Source organism: Tachysurus vachellii, chromosome 14 (assembly GCF_030014155.1).
Source record: "Tachysurus vachellii isolate PV-2020 chromosome 14, HZAU_Pvac_v1, whole genome shotgun sequence".
NCBI classification, from domain to species: Eukaryota; Metazoa; Chordata; class Actinopteri; order Siluriformes; family Bagridae; genus Tachysurus; species Tachysurus vachellii.
In genome coordinates this window covers 20440137-20464333 of record NC_083473.1, presented here as the reverse complement: position 1 = coordinate 20464333, position 24197 = coordinate 20440137, and the positions used below count along the sequence as shown (strand labels likewise).

General features: G+C 38.8%; 1 protein-coding gene across 4 annotated transcripts in view; it reads right to left on the bottom strand.

Moving 5' to 3' along the window:
- zmp:0000001167 (protein phosphatase 1 regulatory subunit 12A) overlaps positions 1–24197 on the bottom strand; it is a 28203-nt gene that overhangs the window by 1245 nt on the left and 2761 nt on the right. The window contains exons 2-24 of one of the 4 annotated variants that reach the window (XM_060886309.1): positions 13477–13607; positions 10536–10654; positions 8710–8866; positions 8470–8614; positions 8314–8388; positions 7778–7860; positions 7056–7249; positions 6415–6524; positions 5747–5950; positions 5187–5281; positions 5018–5107; positions 4840–4938; positions 3540–3629; positions 3359–3449; positions 3085–3204; positions 2829–2925; positions 2091–2176; positions 1945–2001; positions 1819–1841; positions 1663–1726; positions 1463–1567; positions 1323–1373; positions 143–193 (exon numbers count right to left, since the gene is read on the bottom strand). In XM_060886309.1, the coding sequence (XP_060742292.1) occupies positions 143–193; positions 1323–1373; positions 1463–1567; positions 1663–1726; positions 1819–1841; positions 1945–2001; positions 2091–2176; positions 2829–2925; positions 3085–3204; positions 3359–3449; positions 3540–3629; positions 4840–4938; positions 5018–5107; positions 5187–5281; positions 5747–5950; positions 6415–6524; positions 7056–7249; positions 7778–7860; positions 8314–8388; positions 8470–8614; positions 8710–8866; positions 10536–10654; positions 13477–13607 (2337 nt within the window). Of the gene's footprint in view, positions 1–142; positions 194–1322; positions 1394–1462; positions 1568–1662; positions 1727–1818; positions 1842–1944; positions 2002–2090; positions 2177–2828; positions 2926–3084; positions 3205–3358; positions 3450–3539; positions 3630–4839; positions 4939–5017; positions 5108–5186; positions 5282–5746; positions 5951–6414; positions 6525–7055; positions 7250–7777; positions 7861–8313; positions 8389–8469; positions 8615–8709; positions 8867–10535; positions 10655–13476; positions 13608–24197 lie in introns of those variants that run through there. The other 3 variants (XM_060886310.1, XM_060886311.1, XR_009649448.1) reach the window with 3 other exon arrangements.

The following is a 24197-nucleotide window of genomic DNA, read 5'->3' as shown; positions in this document are numbered from 1 at the left end:
CACACACACACACACACAAGACACAGAGACACACACAGACACAAACACAGACAGACAGAGACGGACAGAGAGGAACAATTCAGTGATTGTGAGGGGGTAAAAACTGATGATGAATGAAATCCCAGATGAGTGTGGTCCTTACTTTCAGCTCTTCCTCTAACTCTGCTGCGCGTCTCTCCAACATTGCCTTTTCCTGGGCCAAATAAACAAGAACAAAATGAACAAGAGTGACAAATCATTGACTGTTGAGTGAGAGACTAATTGTAGATTTTGTAGAATGGGACTAGTTGCAGCTGGATAATAATTTTAGCACGGAGTATATTATGAGCTCTGACGATGCACATCCCATGTGATCACACAGCACTTATAATAATTTTATGCCCCCAACCCAGCGACAGAGGGTATTAAAAATGTTCAAATATTTTGTTTGATGTTTAAAGCATTAAAACACTGTTCTGTTTAGTTCATATGCATTGTGTATTTACTGTCTCATGTTTTTAATGTATAATTATTTTTGGAGGAAAGCGATATTGGCCTTACGCCCTAACCAGGGGTTAGTGTCGCTGTGAGACAGGGGAAAGTTATCGCTCTCACTCTCAGAGCATGGCCAATTTCACTCCTCTGACCATGAAGGGTGGCACAATCTCTCCCCTAGCCAATCACAGGCTGGATCTGTGAACTCATGCACTCTTCTGAAAGCGTACAGATACAGATTGTGGTTTAAAGATGGCTGGCTTCATATGTCTCTTTTTAGCACAGACGTCTCTCTCCCTGGCTTCTAGCTGCTGTGTGCTACGGGAGAGCTGCCTGATGGTCAAGAATGGGACATGACTAAATGATCATTTTCAAATTCAAATTTAATTAATTTATATAGCACTTTTAACAATTCCCATTGTTGTCTCAAAGCAGCTTTACAGGAAGTATGGAAACAGAAGAGAGAGAGAAAAAAGAAATAAATATATAATAAGAATAAGAAAAATAAGGATAAAATGAATAAATGAATATATACAATTAAAGTTTAAAATGAATTTAAAAATATTAACTTTAAAAATACTATATATCTATCCCTAATGAGCAAGCCAGAGGAGACGGCAGCAAGGAAACTGTCATTTAATCCAGAAGATTTTGAATAATGAGAGAAAATGTTGGGAAAAACTCAAATATTAAAAAAAAAAAACAAATCAAAAGCCTAATTTGCACTTTACATAGTCCTGAGGAAACCGTATTTTGTTCCAAAGTACACGTGTTATATGGAGGAAAAAACCAAACCTCTTATTTTCATTAGAGATCACAAGCAGAAAAAACAAAAAACAAACCCATACCTTTTTCTCCAACTCCAAAAGAGCAGTGCAGTCAGTGAATCTCTCCTGTCTCTGTATCACACAAACACATACTGTTAAATTGTTAGATCTGATATGATCTGGGGATTTGAAATGTGCTGCGTCTCCATGTGTTTGTTTACCTGGGCTGCTTTCTCCAGCTCCAATCTAGTCACCGACACACTCCTCAGAGTGTCCTGCAGTTGAGACTGCAGCTGAGTGTTCTCCCTAGACAACTTCTCAAACAACTGACACACACACACAGAATAATCAGCATAGTCAATGATCATTCGTAAAAAAACACACAAGCTTAATTTCCCTAGTGACAAAGAGAGGCACCTACCCTTTTATAATCTTTAACGTCTGACCCCCCTGCTATGAGACCGTCATTGAGGGCTGGATTAGATCTGAGAGAGAGAGAGAGAGAGAGAGAGAGAGATGATGTCAGACTGATTGTTGCTCAGACAAATAAACCAAAAGGACAAATGTCAAGACATACCTGCTGCTAATATATCTGTCTGTCTGTATCACAGAAGAGAGAGAGAGATCAGATGTGTATGTATGTATATGTATGTATGTATATATAAAAATATAAAACAAGATAAACTGATTGTATCTCTCAGACCTGTGGGTCCGGCCCACTTCTGCTCTCATCCTCTGCCCTGGGCTCATGATCTTCACTCTATGTACAAAGGGTCAACATGTCAAACCTTGTTCTGGAACTGATTAATTTAAAACATCAACACACAGGTCTCTGTCTGTGTCACTCACCTCTCCTGTTCTTTCTCTCCGACGAGCTCTCGCTCTCCTCCTCTCCCTCGCTCGTTCCTCAAGGTCAGCCAAACTGTCCTCTACATCTACCGGACACACATACACGTACATACACACACACGCACGCACACACGCACGCACACACACGCACACACACACGCACACACACACGCGCACACACACGCGCACACACACGCGCACACACACGCGCACACACACGCGCACACACACGCGCACACACACGCGCACACACACGCGCACACACACGCGCACACACACGCGCACACACACGCGCACACACACACACGCACGTACACACACACGCACGTACACACACACGCACGTACACACACACGCACGTACACACACACGCACGTACACACACACGTACACACACACGTACACACACACACACACACACACACACACACACGTACACACACGTACACACACACACACACACACACACACGTACACACACACACGTACACACACACACACGTACACACACACACACGTACACACACACACACGTACACACACACACACGTACACACACACACACACACACACACACACACACACACGTACACACACACACGTACACACACACACGTACACACACACACGTACACACACACACGTACACACACACACACGTACACACACACACACAAAGTTAAAAGAACATATCTGGATTGCTCAGAGGAGCCAAGGTCAATAGGCAGTAACGGTCACCTCTCCTGTCAGCGGGACGAGGTGCACCAGGAGGGTGAGTGAGTCCCAACAGGTCCGACTTCTGCAAGTTTGCAATGCGAGACCTCCAACTCACCTCCTGCGTGCATGCGCACACACACAAAGACAAAGAAAATTACAAAAATTCAAAACACAATTATTCTCTGAAAGTAAAAGTATGGATAATAAATCTGACTTGTGATGCAATTAACACGTACTGAGAAACAGATCTTATGTCAACAAACGCAACCTTTCTCACCGCTTCCTCTCCCTTTTTCTGCTTCGCTTCTTTTTCATCTTCCTCCTTAGTCCTCTCTTTTCCCTTGTTTTCGGTCTTTATTGTCTTCTCTGCTTCCTGGAGGTCGGTAAGTGTCACACCCTGGAAGTTAGACATGAAAAGAAAAAAGAAAAAAAAAAAAACATTTCATACATCAGTGAACTGAACCACAATTGAGTGTGATTAGAGAAAAAAAAATTTAATAAAGACTTTGTCCTGATTGGGTCAAATATCACAAGTTTAACAGCAAGCTAACCTGAGTAGAGCGTCTGGACTGACGTGCGTGTCTGGAGCGAGCTTTCCTCTGAGCTTCAGCCTCTTCATCACGTACTGGGGTCAGATATGATCTACACACAAACAAATATAGGCTGCACTTTACCCTTGGCCAGTCTTATAAATGCCCATAAACAAAAATACATTGTCTCTATTACACTCACCTACGCCTTTGCTTTATCTCTTGATCGCCTGTTGTTGTGGTTGTTGTAAAAGAGACAGGTTCCTTCTTTTCGGACTCTTCCTGAGCTAACCTGCATGATGGAAAGGATGTGCTGTTAGTACTGATAAACAACATGTAAAAAGGGGGAAGGAATTTAGGTACATGTTCTACCGCCATATTTGAAGAAGGTAACCATAGGATGTATAAGCACAAATATCCGATCTATGGCCCGTTGCCTTTATTTAAAACAGCCTTTTAGAAATGAAAGCTGGACAACTATTAAAAAGTACAAAAAACAATGTTAAATGCACATTCTCATATCCTTTTCTTCCCAAAACATGTTGATTTTACATGCCTATGTTAGGACTGTTCATTTTCACACTTACATTCATGTTACCGAGCTGTTGGCTACATGTGGTAACACTGAAGACATGAATTACTGAAAGCAGAAGGTTTCAGAGGGATTTGTGTCTGTTCAATTTGTCTGGAATCTGGTGCTGTATTAAGAAATATAATGTCTTATAATGAGATATAAAATGAAGTATGACTCTCTCAGGTTGCGCTGAACAAGAATAGAAGGTAAAACAAGGCAGTCTGCTCAACCTGTCCATTTTTGTGCGCTAACTGTGTGCAAAATGTTTTATTATAAACCATTTAGGTGTATAGGCCTGAGCATAAAACACTTTACAGAGGGTCACTTTATATAGGAGTGACATATGAAAGTTGTTCCTATGTAGTGTGAATGGAAAAGATGCAAGAATTTGACAGGAGTTTTCAATAGAAGACATCTTGACCATTTTCTCCAACAATGCTGAAAAGGGATTACTGACATCTGGCAGACACATTTGCAATGTGATTCAAATCTCCACACCTGACTTCACAAAAACACATCTAATAAATGTAATGTGTTCAATCTTATTATATTGGAAATGTGTTTAAAACCATGTGTGTTACTGTAAACATCAGAATAAAAACACTGTTAATGGTAGCAAAAAGGAGCAAAATGTAGGTGCATTTCATTACAACAAGACCTGTAATGCCAATCTCAAGCTCAGATAGACTGGGGAGAATTATACTGTGGCATCCCTCCAAACGGGGAGCATCCAGAAGATGGGGAAAAAAGATAAATACATATAGCTTGTAACTCACTGCCGAATTCAAAGCCTTTATGCCTTTTTTAGATGTGTTTTATTTGCTTTATTGAAACAGTGGTCAGAAAGCCCACTCTCTGTGATGCCATGGTGTAACCTTTGTAGTTTTTATACACTGAGTACTCTTTGTGTAAATGAACACAAACACACCTCTGAGCCACTATATTGTTGAGGCGACTGAGTCCAGATGTTCCCTGTGTGGTGACAGAGGTCAGTGAAGGGTCATCAAGTTTCCTTCCATAAGATGAGCTGGAGTCAGAGGTACAGTTAATGGTTAATTGTATGCATGCTTATGGTGTGTGTGTGCGTGTGTGTGTGTGTTACTAACCTGCGAGGTAAAGGCGGGTTCTGTGCTGCTGGCTCACTGCTTGACTGGCTGTTCAGTCTTCGGGTGTATGAAGAGCTTCTGCTCAACCAGCTGCACACAATTCAAATCACAAGGCTTGTACATAAAGAATAAAAGCATGATGTAATTCCTGTTTCTTATACACACAGACCTGCTGGGGTTTTCTGAGGTGCTACTGCTGTTGCTGTCTCCAACACTGAACAGGCGTCTGGACGGAGTAGGCTGCACTCGGGCTAACCTGGGCTCCTGCAAACAGGGAGCAGAGAACATGTGTTTATGTTGGTGGTAGAATGAATTCCCTCTGGATGAAACAGCCGAGTCGCTGACTGTCTTGGAGATTGAACATTCACCTCCTTGCATTACTTAAGCACCAAACATGACTTCATTAACAAAACACTATTTGTACATGTACAATTAAATAAACTGGTAAAAGCAGTAAAAATGCTTACAAAATGTATAATTTGATCTTTCCATTTGGTCTCACTTGATACTCTTAGTGTCAGTGCCTGTACATTTTCTATTACTGAAGAACATTAACAATTTTGATGTGTTTCGTATACATGAATTAATAAAGTGCCCCGAACAGCGGAGCAGCCAGCAAGGGGTGCTTGACAAAACAACGAAAAAGAAACAAGACAGTTAAGAAGTATAAGATGTGTCTATGATGTATAGGATGTATATATATGGATGAAGCTTTGTGCATGGTGTTACCTTGATGTCAGTGTCTGAGCTGAGTCTGGGACTGGAGGCAGAGCGAGACATGCCCATGCTTGAGGTGTTTTCGGTGCCCCGTGGGTTTTCTGAGGGTGCATCAGACACACCTGAGGTTCCCAGTGTTACTGAACTGCCTGCTTTGCGCAGAGACGTCCTCCATGAACCAGGAGCTTCACTCACTGCAGGCCGTGTTGGCTCAGACTACACACACACACAGAGAAAACAACACTGCCATTAAGAGTAAAACTTGAAAATCTAATGGTACAATTAATAAAACAATTATAATTGTTTCAGTGCAATTAAATCCGTACTTCAGAGTCGATACCACAAATCATAGCATGTCTGCCCTGAAAGTATGTGACCCTGTTTTAAGGTGTGTAGCATAAGTAACAGTATACACCATGTGTAACAGCATAAAAGTAAAAGTCAGCACATTTACATTTTCTATTCGTTTTAACATTACCTTTAATACATCTCCTTTACTGTCTATTTAAAACCAATAACTATTATAAACTAGGAAATTTTAAAACGTAAAAGTATACTGATTTTTTAAAGCTCCAAACTGCCATGTTCTGACTGGATCCTCATCCTCACATGCATTTCGGATCATTATGTGCTGCTGTGCTGTTTGTGCAGGTTTACCATACAAAGATTTTATAATGCACCTTTTTAACCTGGTTTGTTGTGCCGCTGTTCGTGGTTGTGGTTGTTATTGGAGCAGCACTGTTGCGCTTGTTGTTCAAGTTGTTGATCAACTCCCTGGTTTTTGCCTTTTCTGAAATAGTACAAATACCAAATGTTCGCAGCATGAGTAACACCAAGCCTGTATTTTGATACATATGTATTTTTACAGTATCAGATCCTCTGCCTAGCCCAGACCACTTCAGACTGAAATATATACTTTTGTTTGTTTTCTAGTTGCTTTCATTTGGTTTCACATTGCACAAATTAATTCAACTAGAAAGAAAAATTATTTTCTAAAAGAAACGGTGGGGTCATTTATTTTCAGAACAAGCGGTATTTCAGAGTTGCAGTGGATCTGGAATCTCTGCCCAGAAAAAGAGTTAGATAGGAGAATTCATCATGAGTTGGATGCCAGTCCATTGCAGAGAACCATACAAACAGTACAGGCGGTAACACTGGGAAAGCTGGGAGAACAGACGTTAACATTGGGAAAGAGCAGGGTGGTTAAATCAGACAAAGGTGGGTTCCATTTGGAGACAGATTTGCTTCCATTATGTGCAATGACAGTATACACTTATGAGAGTCAGGAGAAGTCATGGGAAATGCAATACTCAGTGTTCACCTGATTCAGCATCGCTCTCCGATTCGCTCTCCTCCTCTGAGCTGGAGCTACTGGAGGCTTTGGATGGTGCACCTGGACGGTTTGGCTCCTCCTCCTCTTCCTCTGTGGGTGGAGTCTGGAGGGCAGGCGGAGGGTGCTTCTCTCTCTCGTGCAACGTGATCTTCTCCTTGCTGCTCATACGAGAGATGGACGTCCTGCAGGGGCGGGCCAATACAGCCAGCCGAGCACCAGTGACATGCAAACCAGCCAATTGGTGAGAGCAACAAAACAGGTGAAGCGAATGAGTGTGCAGGCAGTTTGGCTGCGGTGTGAAAGGTATTGGTGTCCCAATTTCTGATTCTTTGCCTTGCGTTAACCAGAACAATGGTCAATTTTCTTAGAACATACATAGTTCAGATTGGAGTTCCAATACCTTCAGGAATATGTGCTTAAATTTACTCAGACAGAAAATTCTCACATAAAAATGTAATTATACTCAAATGAAACCATAAGAACATCAGGCAGCATTGTGCATTTTACACACACAGAAGGTTTCCTTCACTAATATACTAGTTATACTTGTCCCTCCAAAAATATCTCTAAATCCTTGTCTGTGTTTAAATTTTAGACATGCAATTCAAGTTCTGTGTTCTTTTGTGAGGCAAGAGCCGGTGGGTGAAATAACATGCAGACCGCATATGAATCACACTCTGTGTGTGTGTGTGTTTGTGTGTGTGTTTTACCTGCGAGGACGGGCTGGTGCCATAGTGATGGGCGGACTGGTTTCAATAACAGGCATCTTAATCTTCTGTTTCTCTGTACGCATCTGATGGGATACACATGACATTGACACAGGATTAAACAGCAATAAATCTTCTGAAATCCCTCTATCCTGTGTCCCCTTAAAACTCAAATAATCTAACAAAACTCAACAGACTTACACTGAGATGTCTTTATGTAATTAACTGCCAAACATAGCAAAAGGTAATGTAATAAACACAGTCTAACATGCTATTGTGTGAGATCCATATATAGCTCCTGGCTTAAGGAGTACTGCAATAACTCACTGTTCTGTGTGTGTGTGTGTGTGTGTGTGTGTGTGTGTGTGTGTGTGTGTGTTAGTTATGGCACATTGCTGGCTTTCAGAGTACGTTCCAGCACAGATAACCTTTTCTTGAAAGAGTGAAAGTTGTCTTTGAACATAAACCAGAGAGAGGTGATAAGATAGCACTTCTCATGTGGAACATACCACAACACACAGACACAGACACACACTTACTGCATTTTGCTTCTTTTGCAGCTCCTCTAACTTGTCCACAAGATTTTCGTCAGAAACATCAAAAGCAGTTTGACCCTACGGAACAAAAAAGTACCTTGATATCAAAAACAGAAGTAAGAGAAAATAAAGGTTTCTGATGAGTTCTGATACACTCACGACGTTATTGACAGCATTCATGTCACACATATGATCCACAAGCAGACTGCATGCCTCCTCCTGCCCCCAGTGAGCAGCAGCATGTAGAGCTGTCCAGCCATCACAGTCCCTACTGTTTACATCCAACTTACACTTCAGTAACACCCTGAAATACACACACACGCACACACACAGGGGATATTGTTTTACTGCAGCACATAAAAACAGTGCTGTGTGAGCCGTGTCACAGCCTGCACTCACTTGAGCACTTCGATGTAGCCTTTAGCCGCAGCTACGTGCAGAGGCGTGGCCTTAGTGTTGGGATGAGACAACAGAGAGCCACTTCCAGCCAAAACAGCCATGACATCCTGCATCATCACTCTCTCCTCCTCTCTCCTTGCCTGCTCCACGTCCACACCTGACAGACACACATGCCGAAGCTTAGAGTTTGTGTATAATATAGATTTTTAGACCATTTGCTTTACAGAAAAATGACTCAAGCCTGAGCCTTGCACATGTTTTGTTTTCACATTTATATGGTTCACATGCTGCATCTGTTTGATTATAACACAACTGGTAGCTTCTCATTAAAGATTTCAGGATTCTTTTGAAGCATGTGTGTAATGTCACAAAATAGTAGGCATAAGGGATTAAACTAAAGCTAGCCTTACATACAGGCTTCATGAGACGATATTAACACCAATAAAAATAACAATTTATAATGACAGCAAAGCAAATTATGTCACTAACTAATTGTGTCATCCTTGCTCTTAATGTTGTCTGCCATCCCCTGAAACAACAAGCATCACAAATTCTAACTCTACCGATTTTTTAAGTTAACTTCAGGTTATGCCACAGCTATTACAACACACGGCATACTTCTTAATGGTTATAGAGGTGAGTGTGATACTCAGCACAGTAAAGTACAATTTTGTTTAAATCAATATCAAGAATATCAGTGGTTAAGGTGTTGGACTACTAATCAGAAGGTTGTGAGTTTGAATCTCCAGGCGACCAAGCTACCACTCCTGTCATGACTTTAATCTATGAGAAATGTTGTGTAAGGACCTGAGGCAAGCAGTTCATGTGAGCAAACCCACCAACATCCTTCAGTTGAAGCTGTTTCTCTGAGTTGATGCGTAGGATTGATGAACAGTTACTGGAGATAATTAGTTGCACTTATCACACCAGATATTTAAGATCACACCAGATACTGAAGGTAAAGGTTCACATTCTTTTTTGCCACCCACAGATTTAATACTGGATCATTTTCCTAAGTAAATAAATGACCAAGTATAAGATTTTTGGCTCATTTGTTTGAGTTGCGTCCTCTGAATTGAGTCCTCTGACTTTCCTTTTAGGACTTTTGGTGATGTTTTAGGCCACATTTATTAAAAATAAATCTAAAGGGTTTGCAGATTTCTTTTTTATTCTTTCTTCTGATTAGCTTTTCCAGTGTCAAACGTTGTGCTCTGTGTGTTAATACCTCAGGGGCTGCTGGCTAATGTGGAAGAAAATTAAATCTTATAATGAATAATAAACAAGCAAAAAAGTTCATTTGTCTCACATGTATTTTGCACTGCGCTATTTAAGACGATATTCTCATGCTTTTAAAATGGGTATGCAATAGTATAACAACCCCCCATTGTTCAAAATCTTAGACTATAAGGCTATAATTAATTAATGAATAATAATGGCAAATAACATTATCACACAAAGATAATATATTTATATGAAAATAATCGTGTTAGCCTATTATTTATTTACAGCAAAAATATTTCTGTCTGTTGCTTTGCATTCAGGTCGATCTTTTAAATCTAAACATCGAAATAAATCAAAGTACATTACAGACCGTGTGGTTCAGAAAAAGGTTGAGGAATGAGCTAGACAGAATGAAAATGTCTCTATTCCTCAAAGAAATCCTACAGTTTAACTGCAAGAACTGGCAAAAGTGATGCTCTACAGTAAAAGCCATAATGCAGAGACCACAGATCTTTGACCTCTGTACATATGTGTTCATTGTAAAACATTTCCCCCCTCAGACAATTTATTCATTCACTGCTTTTTATCTCCTCCTATCCACTCACCCTGTTTTTTGATCTCTGCCTTTAGCAGCCTTTCCATGGCTTCCTCTGTGGCCACATCCAAAGGAAGTTCCCCCTCGCTGTTCACTGCTCCTACCTGTGCGCCATGCTCGATCAGGTACCTGCAACACACAAGCATGCACACACACGCATGCACAAAATTAGAAGGTTTCCTTCTTAATACTATTTTCATTTGATGAATATTTAGCACAATGAATTAGGTAGTATGAACTGACTAAAAAGTGTGAAAGGGAAACTGTAGATCACAATATTCTCCTGCAATCTTCTTAACCCAGCTTCACCCAGCAGGGTGAAGTTCCCAACAAACAGTTATTCATGCAGGCTATAAAGGGTATGTCATTATTCCGTCCTTACGCATCACTGACACTTAATTTAAAGTTTTGGGTTACTATAATTTTTTTTAAAAATGCTGAAAAAAGCAAAAGAAAAATCAAACACGTGTGAATTTAAAAACATTGGTAAAATGTCTTGTCCACCAGTGTTTTCGGCCATATTAAAAAAATTTTGTTATTCAGCGTTATTGCCTGGTGGCCCCATTATCCCATTCCTCAGTACAGAACAGCTTCAGCGCTCAAATTTTCCTGAGTGTCCTCACATGAACTGCTTGCTTCCTCCTTCTAAAACATTTCTTTTGAATTAAGGTCAGAACTTTGACTTAAGATTTATTTCATGGACAGATGTCCTGCCATTTTCCATTAGAATTCACTGGTGAATTCGTTGTTCCATCAATGATGGCAGCAATACAGGCCCAAAGCATGATATAACCACCACCATGTTTCACAGAAGGTATAAGGGTCTTATGTTGGAATTCAGTATTTTCCTTTCTCCAAATATAATGCTTCTCGATTTAAAACAATTTTTTTTTTTATTTGGTCTCATTCCTCCACAAATTATTTTTCCAATTGTCCTCTGGCTTGTCCACATCATCTTTAGTAAACTTCATGGGCAGCAATGTTCTTTTTGGAAAATACTGGCTTTCTTTTTGCAACAAAGAGGATGTTTAGTGTTCACCTTTAGTTGCTGTGGTTCCTTTCTGACCCAAACAAATCTGAAAAGTCCATTACAAATATTGCTTTTGGATCTTAGTTGATTGACCTCTTCTGGGGAGGGTACCAATGGTCTTGAATATCCTCCATTAGTATCTGTCTGACTACAGATATTTGGAGTCCAAACTCTTTGTAGACCTTTTCTAGCCTGATGAGCAACAAGAACTCTTAACAAGAACTCAGAAAACTTCCTTGTTTGTGCCACAATCCACTTCCACAAACAAGAGTCATGAACATCAGACTTTAATATATCTCTGTTCTTTAAATAAATAGTACACTCACAGAGACCTGATTTTCATCCCATAGACTGAAATCAGATTAGGGATTACGATTCCTCGAGTAATTCGAGTAACTTGATTACAAAAATGAATCGAGGCAAATTCCTCTGCCTCGAAGCCTCGTTTAATTCATTTTAAAGCTCACGTCACGTTCCTGTGCAATTATTTTTTGTTTGTTTGTGTGTGTGTGTGTGTGTGTGTGTGTGTAACAACGAGCTTACGTCAAAGCAGAAGGAGACACGAAGAGTTAGCGGTCTTTTGATTTGAGGGCGAGGGGGCGTGCTAGTGCGGGCTGCAAAATGTAAGGGCGCGATAACAATGTCAATGAGCAAAGAGAAGAAACAAACAGGAGAAAACGACAGAAAATGTCCAAGGTTGGGGACATCATCAGAGCATCTGTTTTCTGCAGCAGAATACATTGCCTCAAAGCACAGGGCAAGCCTCAGTTCTGAGCATGTTGATACCTTTCTTCATTGCAATCACATGCCCCTTTAAAGACTTTTAAAGCACACACATTGAGAGAGAGACTTTTATGCTCTGATTAATATATATATATATATTACTCTGTGTGAAACCATGCATGGCCTCTAGTTCCAAGTTCCTGTGCATGTTTTTTGCCTCTTAATTACCACAAAGCATTCCAAATTAGACAGTAAAGGCTTATGTTATGGCTGAGTTGTAGATTTTGAATCTTTTAGTTCTGAAAGTTAAGTTGCATGACTTAAAGGCAGTATTTTTGTATTATTATTATTGTTATTATTATTATTATTTTAATGTATGCCTTAGTTTTGATACTTTAAAAACGTAATTTGAAAGTTATTTATTTTTTGTTTTTGCATCTCAAAAAAGGGCTCATTTAAAGCCCAGAATATTTGGCACCTAAATGTACTTAATTCTTCTCAGTCAACTTTGTCATTGTTCACAGTACAAGTACAGACAGAGAAACAATGGGTAATATCTAAATGTTTATTTTTGATAGAAAATATTGTTGTATGCATTACATACTATGCATTTAAAAAATAAAAGTTAATTTTTCTAAAAAAAGAAACCAATTAGTTCAGGGGTGGCCAACCAGTCAGAGACCAAGAGCCACATTTTTTACTGTGTTAACCTAAAGAGCCACATCATATACATGGGCACACATGAACATCACCTTTTTTCCCTGCCATTTTGAGAGCGAACTTGACACAGATTGTTTACTTAAATGATCTTGCTCCTACTGGGAAAGTTTGAGGTATTTTCATCCCACTCACATGCGCGTTTGACGAAAATATCGTATTGAACTCAAGCGAAGCGAACACGCATATTAAAAAGACACAAATACAAACTTCGTTATGAACGTAAGAGCCGCATGAAACCGGGCAAAGAGCTGCATGCGGTTCGGGAGCCTCGGGTTGGCCACCCCTGAATTAGTTGTTCATTTTAAGAGACCCGTCTTATTTTCTCTTGTATATTTAATATCGCTCTTTAATTAAGCAAAAATACATTTTACCCGAATACTCGATTAATCGCTAACATTTTCGGTAGAATACTCGATTAAAATATTCGATAGGTACAGCCCTAAAATAAATAAATAAACACACACACACACACACTGACTTAGTGATCTGGATGAAGCCGCAGGAAGCAGCTGCATGGAGGGGTGTCCAGCCCTCATTGTCCCCTCGGTTCACATCACTACCATTCTCCACAAGAAACTGCACCATCTCAGCATTTTCATCGATGCAGGCCTGGAGAAACAAAGACACAGAGCGTGGCTTTAGATACAAGACCATTTAATCCCAGATGTACATTTTAGATTTATATACAGACAAAAACATTGTGTGTGTATATATATATATAAATATATATATATATATATATATATATATATATATATATATATATATATATATATGTGTGTGTGTGTATTTGTATATGTATAAATACACACGTGTGTATATATACACATATACACATATTATATATATACACATATTATATATATATATATATATATATATAAATAACAAGACCTCCAACACTTGTGGCTTTTATATATATATATATATATATATATATATATATATAAAAGCCACAAGTGTTGGAGGTCTTGTTATTTTTGTTGAGGACATTTTTTGCCCAGTTCATAAATACATGTATATAACTCACATCCTATTTATTATCGCTCAGGTTTGAGGATGTATGTTAATTTAACTTCAATACTTCAACCACTTCAATAGAAAACAGAGCACTAACTACCGCCAAAAAACAAACAAACAGCTGAATCATTTATTTGTGCTAAAGAACTATATAATACATGACCAGAGCAAATGTCCCAGCGTCAGTGATGTGAGCATACATGACTTCTCATAAGGCACATTTGTTGTTGCTGTTTGCTTTAGCAGAGTTGCTGTTAGACTTCCGCAAAACTCTTTTGGGTGCTTTCTTAGTGGTTAAACAGGTTCATCAAGTTTCCAAGTAGTTGCCTTTACTAGTTTTGCAAACACCCATCATTAGGTTAAGGAACTGCCTTCTCTATTCTTGGTTAGTTCATGAATCAGGAAGAACACTAGCAGAGGAGGTCTGGAGTAAAGTCTGGTTCTTAAATAACTTGGAAGCTTTCTCAAAACCAATGTCAAAATGTGTTACTCTCTCAGTCCTAACAATCAAAATATCACACATCCATAGCCTAAAGCAACATGGTTTCTGAACCTCTGTAAGCTGGAGGTGGACAGGTGAATTCGCCTAGTTACGAAAGCGTATGAGATGACATTTGTTATAAGTCATTTCAGTTGTGCCATGTTAGTTTCTTTCGGAACACAAGTAAACTGCATGCTGAGAACCAACAGCCACAGCACAAAGAAATCCTTTGGCAGAAAGTGGGGGAGGCTACACCAACATTTGGCATAGCAGCATAAACATAGCAGTATAAATGCTGTTCAGCCTCAATCTCATTATAGTGCTTAAGGAAAATGTAGAGTTTACTGAGAGCTCTCAACAACACATAGCTAGTAGCATTAGCATCAGTTTACCACTGGATAGCTGTGAAGGGGTTTGATATCAAATGATTTCAAGCATGAATTTTGCGCAACACTGCACTCCTAATATATATTGCACATACACTGTGTTTAAATCCAATCTGTGACATGTCAGAGACATTGTAGCATAGTGGTTAGAATATTTAACATATACATTCTGTATATCGTCGCTGTCAGGCGGAATCCTCGTATCTCCAAAACCGTTATTTTTCAGGAAATTAAAAAACGCTGTACCTTATCTGCAGTGCACAGGGTTTAGTCCGCGTTGCAGTGGATTGTCTTGCGCTAAATTCCAGTCCTCAGAAGAGCACCAGAACTAGCGGGGGTCAAGATTTTTTTTCTTTGAGCCCAGTGTTTTGAAGACATTTACCTCAGAAGACGTGTTGATTCGTTGCGACTCTTCTTGAGGAGAAATATGCCGCGAAGGTCTCCCGCCGAGTGAAGAAGAGGTGGACAGTTGAAGTGTCCAATGGAGTTGATGAGATTTGCGCTCAAGCTATTTTCAAGGCTTTAAATAACAGACCCACGTGGGGACTGACCAATAGCATCGATATGTGAAAAAATATGAAATTGACAAAATTTGGACATACGAGGTTTCCGCCCTACAGCGACGATATGCTGTTTGTACATGGTAGATATATGGTGTAGCATATACACCATGCTCGGGTGTTTGATTCCTGACCCATGTATGCACAAAGTTTGTTTGCTTCCCTGTGATTTGGGGGTTTCCTTTGAGTACCCTGGGATAGACTCCTGGTTTTCTGCACCCTTGTGCAGGATAAGTAGCTTAGACAATAAATGGAGGTATATGTATGGATGGATTTGATGCATCTTAGGTTTCCATTTTAATTGATTAAAACTTTCAACAACAATTAACTTTCACATATCCTTCTTTTATAATGAATATGTACATTATCCATTCTGATCTAATGTACAAAGTTAGAATAAAAAAATTAAACATGGTTAAATAAACCCTAGCTCTCCTATGCTATGTTTTAATTGCTGCACATGCCTGAGCAAAATGACCAGCCCAGCTCCCATCTCCAAAATTAAATAAACAGACCAACTAGTCCAAAATTGGAAAATGGAATGCACCAAAACTGTTGACCAGGTACAAAGCCACCAGCAACCTAAAATTCTGACAACAAGGCAGGTTTGGTCCAGAGATTCATACTGTTCATACTGTTGATGCCAATTTCTAAGCCTACTATCAACCTGGAAGCAGAAACCAGGTTACATTAGATCAGATGTTTAGATGTTTTTTTTCCAGTCTGTACAGTTTCTGTAATGTGCCTGTGCCCACTGCAGCCCGAGACCCTTGCTCTTGGCTGACTGGAGAAACTGCACCGTAGCTGAGATACTGCACCTGTCAAGTTGACACTAGGGGATAGTGGTGTCAAGGTGACACACTTATTGTGGTGAGCCGAAAAGCATCTTACACTTCACGTCAAATGTTAAGACACATGGACTAACATAGCAAATTAATAATGGCTACTTCCAAGCCACACAGCATGGTTTCATGAACATGACACTGACAATGATGTAAAACTTCAGTGTACATCAGTGCTCTAAACATTCACCAGATCTGAATCCAGCTGAACATCTTTGGTATGTGGTGGAACAAGAGCTGAAAAACCTGCAGCAATGACGTGATGCAGTCAAGACAACATGGGTCAGAATCTCAAAGAAAAGCCTCCAAAACTTAGTGGAATCTAAGGCATCAGGAATTGAGGCTGTTTTGATAGCATAACTGATAGGTACAAGTATTATCCCAGTGTTCTTATTAAATTAGCCATATACACTTACTTAAGTCTTATTTACTACAATAAAGGATTTACATGGCTGTTTGTATCTGAAGTGTGAAACAGTCAAAAAATTGAAGCTATATCAGCCAATTATTATATTAGAAACATGTTTTTGCATAAATTACACTTTTGCACATGCGCTTCTTATCTCTCTGTGACTGGAGCTGGCTTTTATGCTTTTGATCAGGTCATCTTGTTGCACCGCAACCTTTTCAAAATATTTGCATAACAGTAGCTGATATAAACAGGTAATGATTTGCATGTTCTCTGTCCAGCCTTGTGCTATAGGACCCATGAACAAGAGGCATTTATTAGAAATCTGCAAGCTAGTGATTATATACACCATACACAGTAAGGCTTGTGGACACCTGACCACCACCAAATGTGTTCTTCCCCCAAAACTGTTGAAATCACATAAATACCTTTGAATGCTGTAGCATTGCAATTTTCCTTTACTAGAAAAAAAAAACCTCAAACTTGTTCTAGCATGACGTGCGCAAAGCACAAAGCTCCATGAAGACATGATGTGTTAAAGTTGGAGTGGAAGAACTTAAGATTTTCCCAAAATTGTCTTTTATTTTACATGAATTGCTGAAATTACAAGCACAGGATTCTTCTTTTAAACTTCTACCGGTGAAGACACACATGCAATTACTTTCTCTGATAGCTGTAATTAAAAAAATTAAAGAGCTTTAACTGAAAACATATTGTGATGATATCACACAATGTGTTTTGGCACAAATCTGCTGAAAATCTGTAATTTTGAAAAATTGCAAGGTGCTAGGACTTCTACAGAGTTTGCATGCTCTTGTGTCAAGTTCTATGGTCATCAATTCGCAGATTTCTGAAGACACACTAAACTCCACTAAACTGCTTTGAGATGAAGTGGAACTGAACCCCAATCTCCCCACCCAACAACACTAATACTCTTGTAGCTGAATGATCACAAAACCCCACAGAAGAGTGTTGGGTATTATAACAGTAAACAAGGATATAAAAGAGGATGAAATCTGGGTTTCAACAAGCACATACGAGTGTGATGGCCATGTGTCTACATACTACTGGTCATAGAGTGTACACCGTATGAATTTTTACTTATTAACCAATATGTATACAAAAATATTCAGTCATGAGTCAAAAACTCATTTTATGTTACTTTAAAGGACAACACAAAAAAGCTTCAGGATCAGGCAGGGGTTTATACAAAGCGTTATGCGATATATATATATATATATATATATATATATATATATATATATATATATATATATATATATATATATATAAAAAAAATAGAGAGAGAGAGAGAGAACATAAGCATTACCCTTATCTGCTGAGGTGAGACTGTGCCCTGAAATGACTGCAAATACAATAATCAGGTATTTCATGATTAATATTGTGTGAAACAGCAGTATGGGAACCTTTTGTTTTTCAAATATTGTGGCTTCCCAAAGACCATCTTCAAATGCTTCAGTGTGCAGCATGAAAAACAATTAGTCTGGTACTCCATCGTTTAAAAGTCCTGTGTGATGTACGGAGGACTTCAACAGAGGATTTCCCTTTTGAAAAAAGTGAAATTGCGTCTACGAGATTACATGCGCTCAACACCTGAGAACAGGGATGTATAAACAAGCTAAACAGAGCCAGATCTCAAGCAGCTGTTCTGCCTTTTCTACACTTCCTGTTTAGTGCTTTAAAGAAACTGTAAGATTTGATTGCTGCCCAACATACAAATGCAGCACCACATGTTATTAAGACAAAACAGAGCATTTCTCTTTCCCTTTAATGTCTCATGTAACGTGTTTAGATTCAGTCAATGCCTTTCACAAACCCACAAGAGGGGGTGTTACACTAAACTTGTGTTACGCTAGACAAAACTAGTGTAGATCTAAAAGACAATCCAGTTTATTGAACACAGATTATACAGCATGCACCAGATGAGAGGAAGAGAAAGTCAGATGGACAACAGGAGGACATGCAGCTTCAACAGTAAACTCCAAGGTCTCCAAAATGTATAACTGTGTGTGTGTGTGTGTGTGTGTGTGTGTGTGTGTGTGTGTGTGTGTGTGAGAGTGTGATCGATCATAGCAGTAGTAATACTAGGTGTGGGTGAGCAATATCATAAATATATCATGTATCATATTACTACATTCAGTCATATTGTGTATTATAGTCAAAATGGTGCTGCATTTAAAAACATGAAATACTGATAAATATTTATTAATTTTAAATTCTTTTAAAACATCAACTACTTCTAATCAACGTTCTAAAAATCCACTAAGAAACAGATTCTCTCACAACATCCATCATACTGGCCAGGCCAGTGCATAGACTGTTCTTTGTGGATGTGGGAATATCAGCATGAGGGCATGGGTGGGTCAGTAAGTGTACTTGTTTGACTGGTGTGTGTGTGTGTCGTACAGAGTGAGTGGCCTTTACTTCTGACAACAGCCGTTTGTGCTGCTTGAAGAATGTTTTCCATCTTCTCATTGCAAATCCCTCCTTTAACAAAGGACACATTAACGACTCTTTTCCATCCTTATCCACCCAAAAAAAAAACAAAACAAAAAAAAACCTTTCCAAGTACCACTAAAGAGAAAAAGGGGAGGAAAAAAGTACTAGTAGGGCAAAGAGGCAGAGAAAACGAATTGAAGACTTTGGAGAGAAGAGATGGAAAATTAGGAGAGCATAGCGCTATATTTAATCTTTGTTGCTGAGCAACAAGAAAATAACACAGCAGAGAGGAATGGACAGTAAAGAAATGCGGTGGACAAAGTATCAACTTAAAGTTCAAACACACATTTATACACAGCCAAGGATAAATTCACTAACATACACACAAAACTACACAAACAAATCTTCAGTAAATTGTATAATTCATCTTGTCATCAATAACTGAATAGCACAGAAAGAACTGATAACACTGTACAGACTAAATATGGTCACACATCACTGCCAGTTAGTGTGTTCTACTTCCTTCATGCAGTGGCATGCCAGTTAAATGATTTCCTCATAGCTTCCAGAATGTTTTCCTCTCCTCCTATGTTCATTGTAGACACACAGATTCATCATCTGACTGAGATAAACCTAATACAGCCTGTCTGAAGACCTGCAAGCACTCAAACATCTCACTATGGAAAAGTATGAGGCCGTGCCTGAGCATGACCAGCCTCGCTTTCATACCTTTCTCCTTTCAGGAACGGTTCTGCTGCAGCTCGCTGGTGACACAAGCTGTTGTTTCAGCTCTTTTAATGAGGCACGCTGGGCTTTAGAAAGAAGTGGTGTGTGACGGTGAAATGCAGATGATCAGCTTTAATTTGAGGGTATTTATGGCAATGCACTCTTTATATAAATTATAGCCCTTTCTATGAAACAGGAGTAACTGGACGATGCATTTGGACAAATAGCGTCTATGATTCAGCCGTTCATCCGGGAGAAAGCTCATAAAAGGCTAGAGTTGGTTCCAGATGTGGCATTTGCATCTGGAGCCTGTAACTAGTGTATATATATGTATATATGTATATATATATATATATATATATATATATATATATATATATATATATATATATATATATATATATATATATATACATACATACATACATACACACTGTATATGTGTGTGTGTGTGTATGTATGTATGTGTGTATATATATATATTATATATATATATATATATATATATATATATATATATATATATATATATATACACATATATATACATATATATACATATATATACACACACACACACATACACACACGCACGCACACTTTCCACATATACTGCGTCAAGAGTTGTATCACACCAGCATGTCCACAAATGTGAATGCAATAAAGAATTATGCCAGTAAATAAATGCCACAGGATGCTTTTGGTAAGATTTGTCTTTATTTATTTAATAAAAATTGGGTTTTTAACATTTATGTATTTGGGTTTTTGATGTTTGACTTTCTTCCCCCTCCAACTCCTTGAGCCTAACCCCTAATCTCCGACAAGAGGCCCATGCAAACAGACGCACACACTCGCAGACATGCACACACACAAGCACGTTCACCCACGCACATGCATACACACATGCACATTCTTCTACAGTTGTGTCAAACTGTACCATGGTGTTGTGGAAGCTTATGAACTGATCTATGAACTTGTCTAAGCTTTTACTGATTACTGAAGTAACTGTAGACTTTTATCATCATCATCACCGCTGTCTGCACAGTCACAGTTATCATCATCAGGTCATCATCTTTGATGTCATCATCAGGGTGAATTTTGAAATACAAGTGTTGTTTCTGACTATTGTCAAGATTTGTCTGTGACATCCTATATTAACCACAACCAGAGATAAACTCAAAACATTCTTCAACAACAGTGTTGCATCAGCGAATCCTTCCAGGGTGTGAGGGGGAGGTGGGTTAATATCAGAACACCTCAAAATACCTCCACATCCCTCAATCACTGAAGATGCACATGTTGATTGGCTATAATTTGGGGGCAGAGGAGTTTGTAGACTCTACAAAATAATGTACAGTGAGAAGAGTGCAGTGATGAACTGCAGCACTGTATGATATTAAAGACTGTATAAAGGTTGTAGGCCTGCATATCAAGAATAATGTCCCAGATTATATACAGATCTTAGCCATGTTTAAAAAAAAACAAATACAAGTTTCATTTGATATTTTGTAAATCTAGGCCTGTGAGTGTTATCATGTATAGCCACTCCCCATTAATCGATTATCAATAGATAAAAAAAATTGGCACTGAAGATAAAGATATAGATCTGAAAATTTGGCACTATGTTAGTTTGCAAACAGAACAATAGGCAGTAGTGTAGGTGCTGGGCTTTGAGCACAATCTGCCACTGTTGGGCTTTTGAGCAGGTCTTTTTAACCCTCCATTGTTCCAGCAGCAGAATCTCATGGCTAACCCTGTGTCCTGACCACAGCATTCTTTCAAACTGATATTTGTGAAGTCAAATGAAATCTTAGTGAATGATAGTAAGTAGTTTAGAGTGATTCCCTATTACGGTGTGTGTGTCATCCTTGTTTTTTCTTGTTTACAGCATTCTGTGTATGAGCGCTTACTTGTGGAGTCACGCTTTAAGAAGTTTCTACAGAGAAACTAAACGCATTCCTGCTTTTCATTACGTTAACTAGATTAGAGGTGGATCAGGCCTGGCCCCAGCTTCCTGTGTGGCAGAATTCCCACTATGTTCATTCATACAACAGCACGGCCAATTAGTGTTTCCTCTTCTAGCAAACGCACACCAGAGTATTACACGCTGAGAAAGTTTTTGTAAAATTAAATGACCCTTTACAGAGACTTTATCGGGACAAAAGCAATCATTCTTTCACTTTAAATCACGGCTAAAAAGGTTATGGTCTTAGTGTTACATCTGTGTGGGGAATGGGCTGTTTCAGAACATTACAACTGCGACTTTCCTACAGCTCAAGGTAAAAAAAAATAAAAATAAAATAAAATACTGCATGTATACAGTATATTACAGTCTATGGAGTGTGTGTCTGAGCCTTAAAGAAAAGAGCTATAAATTCTCAAACTGCTGCTTAACTCATTTGAGTGCTTGTACGGCTCAGAAAGCTCAGAAGCTGAATTCTTGAATCTGTAACAGCTCTAATAACGTTCTAATATAAATTATACAATTTATATTTCTGTAAGAACAACTCACACTTGTAAGCTGAAAAAACAGAATACAGTATGAAACTGAAGTGATTAAAACAAGTATGGTAGAGTAGCATAGTGGAACTGTGTCACTATAAAACACCAGTGTTGTGGGTTTGAGTCATTAACTAGAACTGCACAACTGGGAACGTGATATCATTTTTATACAACGGCTATCTAAACAAGAAAGTCACATAAAGCAAAAGTGTGTTTAAGTCTTCCTGGGAAATTGTAATTACAACGTTAAGTGGTTCAAGTTAGAGGTGTACGCTCTCTTAATTAACTACAAATATACTGTATAGACATGTAACTGAAATCAGCTTCTGAGCTTTAACTGCAGATGGTGTATCCATTGATTACACCATGTTGTCTCACTGACACCACCAATTCCAACCTCAAAGAAATTTTCCCACTCACAGAATGTTTACAACTTAAACATGTAGCATTAAACATGTAACTACAGTGCAATAAAAAAGTTTCAGTCAGAATGTGGACAAATGTCTGGCTCGTTTTTGCTCTACTTGCAGAACAAGATCACAAAGAAGCCACACGCATTTATTGCACATTGTCTAGCTGGATAGCCCAAAAGACCCAATTCGTACATACGAACTTCCCAGAAAACTTAAACACACAGTTCCTTTATATGAATTTCTTGTTTAGAAAACTGATGTGTATATTCCCTGTTAAAAGGTGCCTACAGGAAAAATTTTCCCTTCACTTTCATATTCTAAGTCAGTTTCAAACTAGGTAGAATTCTAAAGTATAAAGAATTATACATGGTGAACAAAGATGAGTGGAGTGATGCACATACTGAAATGTCTCATCTGAACTGCTCGACCAATCAGATAAGAGCATCACAATGAACTGTTGTATAATAGATTGTAACTGACTTTAGGATGTTTTTTCCTTACATATGATATGATTACCTTAATTTAGCAAATAGTACTGATTTGGTACAAGAATCAAAACTCTGGCATAGGCAGCAGTTCATTTTAACATAATATTGGGAGTTTACTGCTGTTCCTGGTTTAATTCCTGGGCCACACTATAACATATATACAATCTTGCGAGACGCCAAACATAAAGACAGGTTTTTTTTTCTGTTCGTGTTTTTTTCACACTATGAGATTTTCCCAGAATGAAAAGCTATACACTTTCAGCCCATGCTCACAAATCCGAGCAATCATCCAAAATTTTTAACGTTATATTCAAACAAACATGGCTGAGTTTCTCTGTCTGAACTTAAGAGTTTGTTGAAGAAGCTTTTACAGTAGGCCAAAACATTGGTGTGTCATCAGAGGCTGATCCCCATCTGCTGGTGGATGCAAAGTTGTGTTTACATTAGGAGGACTCCTGGGATGTGAAGTGTCTCTGTAAGAGAGCACAGTGTGTGCTCTGTGTGTGTGTGTGTGTGTGTGTGTGTGTGTGTGTGTGTCTGAGTCCAGAATAAGGAGAAACTTGTACGACAGTACATGATACTGATTCTGTCCAGAGCAGAGCTGAGAGAAACTCAAACACACACACACACACGCGCGTGCGCGACATATCACTCTTGCTTACTCTTTTACAAGATTTCATATGAAACTGCTGCTTTTCTTAGAACAGTTATATAATACATTTTTAGAAATTCATCAGCTGTAATTTTTAGTGTTTAATTTTTGAAAACAACTCAGCTGTGGCAGTGACACTCCTGGGGGACACAGTGTCAGCTCACATCCTGGAGATACCAGAGACTTTCTTGTTGCTCCATCTCGACAAACTGCAACTTGCGAACAAACAAGGCCTTTATACAAATGAAATCTGCTTTGTG